Source organism: Teleopsis dalmanni, chromosome 1, assembly GCF_002237135.1.
Source record: "Teleopsis dalmanni isolate 2A chromosome 1, ASM223713v2, whole genome shotgun sequence".
Lineage (NCBI taxonomy): Eukaryota > Metazoa > Arthropoda > Insecta > Diptera > Diopsidae > Teleopsis > Teleopsis dalmanni.
The window spans coordinates 22,947,265-22,949,846 of record NC_051846.1 but is presented as its reverse complement, the minus strand read 5'-3'; the positions used below and the strand labels follow the sequence as shown (position 1 = coordinate 22,949,846).

The 2,582-nt window shown below is 27.1% G+C and overlaps 1 protein-coding gene across 1 annotated transcript; it reads right to left on the bottom strand.

The window, feature by feature from the left end:
* Positions 1–200: 200 nt before the first annotated feature.
* On the bottom strand, positions 201–2,106 carry LOC119673166 (XK-related protein 6-like). The gene is made up of 6 exons (XM_038084404.1): positions 1,637–2,106; positions 1,492–1,578; positions 1,356–1,430; positions 1,104–1,237; positions 898–1,050; positions 201–768 (listed from the first exon to the last, which is right to left on the bottom strand). The coding sequence occupies exons 1-6, from the start codon at positions 1,984–1,986 to the stop codon at positions 323–325; spliced, it is 1,245 nt and encodes a 414-aa protein (XP_037940332.1). The 5' UTR covers positions 1,987–2,106; the 3' UTR covers positions 201–322.
* Between the last annotated feature and the right edge of the window lie 476 nt (positions 2,107–2,582).

The window sequence follows — 2,582 nt, the reverse complement described above, 5'->3', positions numbered from 1 at the left end:
AACATTTTCGCTTTCGGAACAGCACAATAAAATACAATATTTATACTATATGTTATTTTGTAAATTTAATTTTCATGTATAAGACATGAATTTGATCGATATATACAATATATATAGAGTTTTATATATTATTAAATATTTGTTCGCTTTAGTTTTAGTTAATAAATTATATAAATACAATGTTATAAAGAATTGGATTTGTATATAAAAATAGGTAATGTTGTTATTTGTATACAAAAAATCTTATATTCCTATGGAGTATTGGAATTTTTGTTTGCTTAAATACAAAAAGGAATTGTGTATTTAAAATAAGAAATACATATTAATTATTATTAACAAGTTTTGATTTCCTAGCTGTTTTTTTTGGATGAAAGCATGTATAATATATAATCATAAATGTTAAACCAAATATATAAAATACTAAAGCCATTGCACATAATGAGTAAAAAAGATAAGTCCATTGGAATAAATTACTTGACGCAAACGACATGAATAAGGCAATACATATAATATTCTCTGTAAAGCATATTATATAATATATCAGGTACTTATATTTAGTTGAAGCGTCTTTCACAGATATGTAAGTAAATAAATACACTACGCCCAATATAAGGCAAAACAGAAAATTTAAACAAGAAGTTGATGCAAACACTGGACGTTCCACAATAAATGTAACGAAGCCAAATAGGAATGCATGACTCAAACATGCCACAATTGTCCAAAGTGGAAACAAACTGGCGACGAATGCAATACATAAAGTCCTTGAAACTGAAAATAGAAATAAATAATTAACTATATATATATATATAAAATATGAGTGTATTAATATGAGAGGTTGACTATTTAGGCATTAGCATGTGTTACAGTTTTAAATAAATATATTATGTTTAAACAAACCCGAAGTGCAAAAATGCCAGCCCAACTGTAAGATAAATCCTTGCGTGCTAATATCACTTTTATCGATTTGGGAATATCGATTGTATCTATGGTAAGCAGCCAAACACCAAGCCATGCTTCCAAAGTATGAGCAGATAGCAATTATTTGCATAGCTAAATATTTCACACATTACAAAAAGAACTAAATTAATTTACAGAATACATACGTGTAATCTCTTCATCCACAAAATTTAAGACAATAGAGATTTGTAAAATTTTTTGCGGTGCCGCTTCAAGAAAACACTCAAATAGTCTTATAAAAGCGACATCACTTTCCTCTTTTATAGCCATTTTATAATACCTAATAAAATAATACAATATATTTAACAAAATCTTATACTACATATTATTATTAAGAGAAAAGTGCTTTGAGTTATATTTAAAAGAGATCTGCTTTGAGATCTGTTTTGTTTACATACTTAAGCTGCAAATCTTTACAGCCATTCAACTGCGCACGCTTGCATTTTATAGAGTAAACAAGCACATTCCAATAACTGAAAATAAAAGCATAAAATAAAATACATAACTAAATGATTTAAATGATAAATAATTTACCGAAACATAAAAGACGATAGAAAAATAAGCCAAAGTGTCTTGAAAGACTTTACAAATCCCTTACCAAATTTGCCGTCCTGGTAGCACCTGCGCAAAATCACGAAAATATATTATTTATAATTAATTTAAATTATTTTCAACTTACATATTTGCGTGTATAAGCGTCGTTATAAACATTGGCATCACAATGCAAATTGCTGTCCAAATAAAGTAATTAAGTTGCCTGGGTGGCTCATAATAACTATAAGCCAATTTTATGCTTATACAGACTGCAATTGCGCGCATGAAAATCGACGAAGCCGTTGAGAGTATATCATAGTAGGAAAATGTATAGCTATCGGTTGTGTTAGCGTTAAGTCCATCAACTTCCGTCCATCTTTTTGATCTGCGTTTCTCGATGAGATTGATTTCTTGTGATTTCGAAAACTTTGAAATTACGAATTCACTTTTGTCCATTAAACAAATGGAACCCGTGATGGCAGTGGGTGTGGTCATTTCAGTTTATATAATTTCAATAAATATGCTTTAGTCATGTTTCCACTGATAATGAATTTAATCCGCACTGTATTAGTTGGAACATCCGATAACTAAAAAATAGCAAAATAAATTAGCTTTCAAAACGGGATTTTGTACTCATTCCCTTTATCACTTGTAGAATCTAAAAAATAGTGCTGCCACATAATTAATTATATTACATATAGAAAATCATTTCTATATTATTAAATTATATTGCTTATTGGTTTATAATTCTTTTTCTCTAATATGAATTGATATATTAATTAATTAGATTTATAAGCGAAAATGATTTTTTGTGGAAGAATAGTTTTTTGAAAGTTCGGGATGATTATATATATATATATATATGTAAATATTATATCGTTTTAAAAGCTGATCATAAAAAGAAGAAAATTATTATTATTATTTTTTATTTAGTTTTAACTTTTTAAAAAGACATTAATATTTGCGAAGATATAAAAAATATGTTTTAAAAAAATTCATCAAATGCAATCTGACACCTTACTATGCCTGCCATTCTTCACTTTGAACAGCTATAATTAAATTAAATTAGGTTAAGTTATTAAATTAAATTA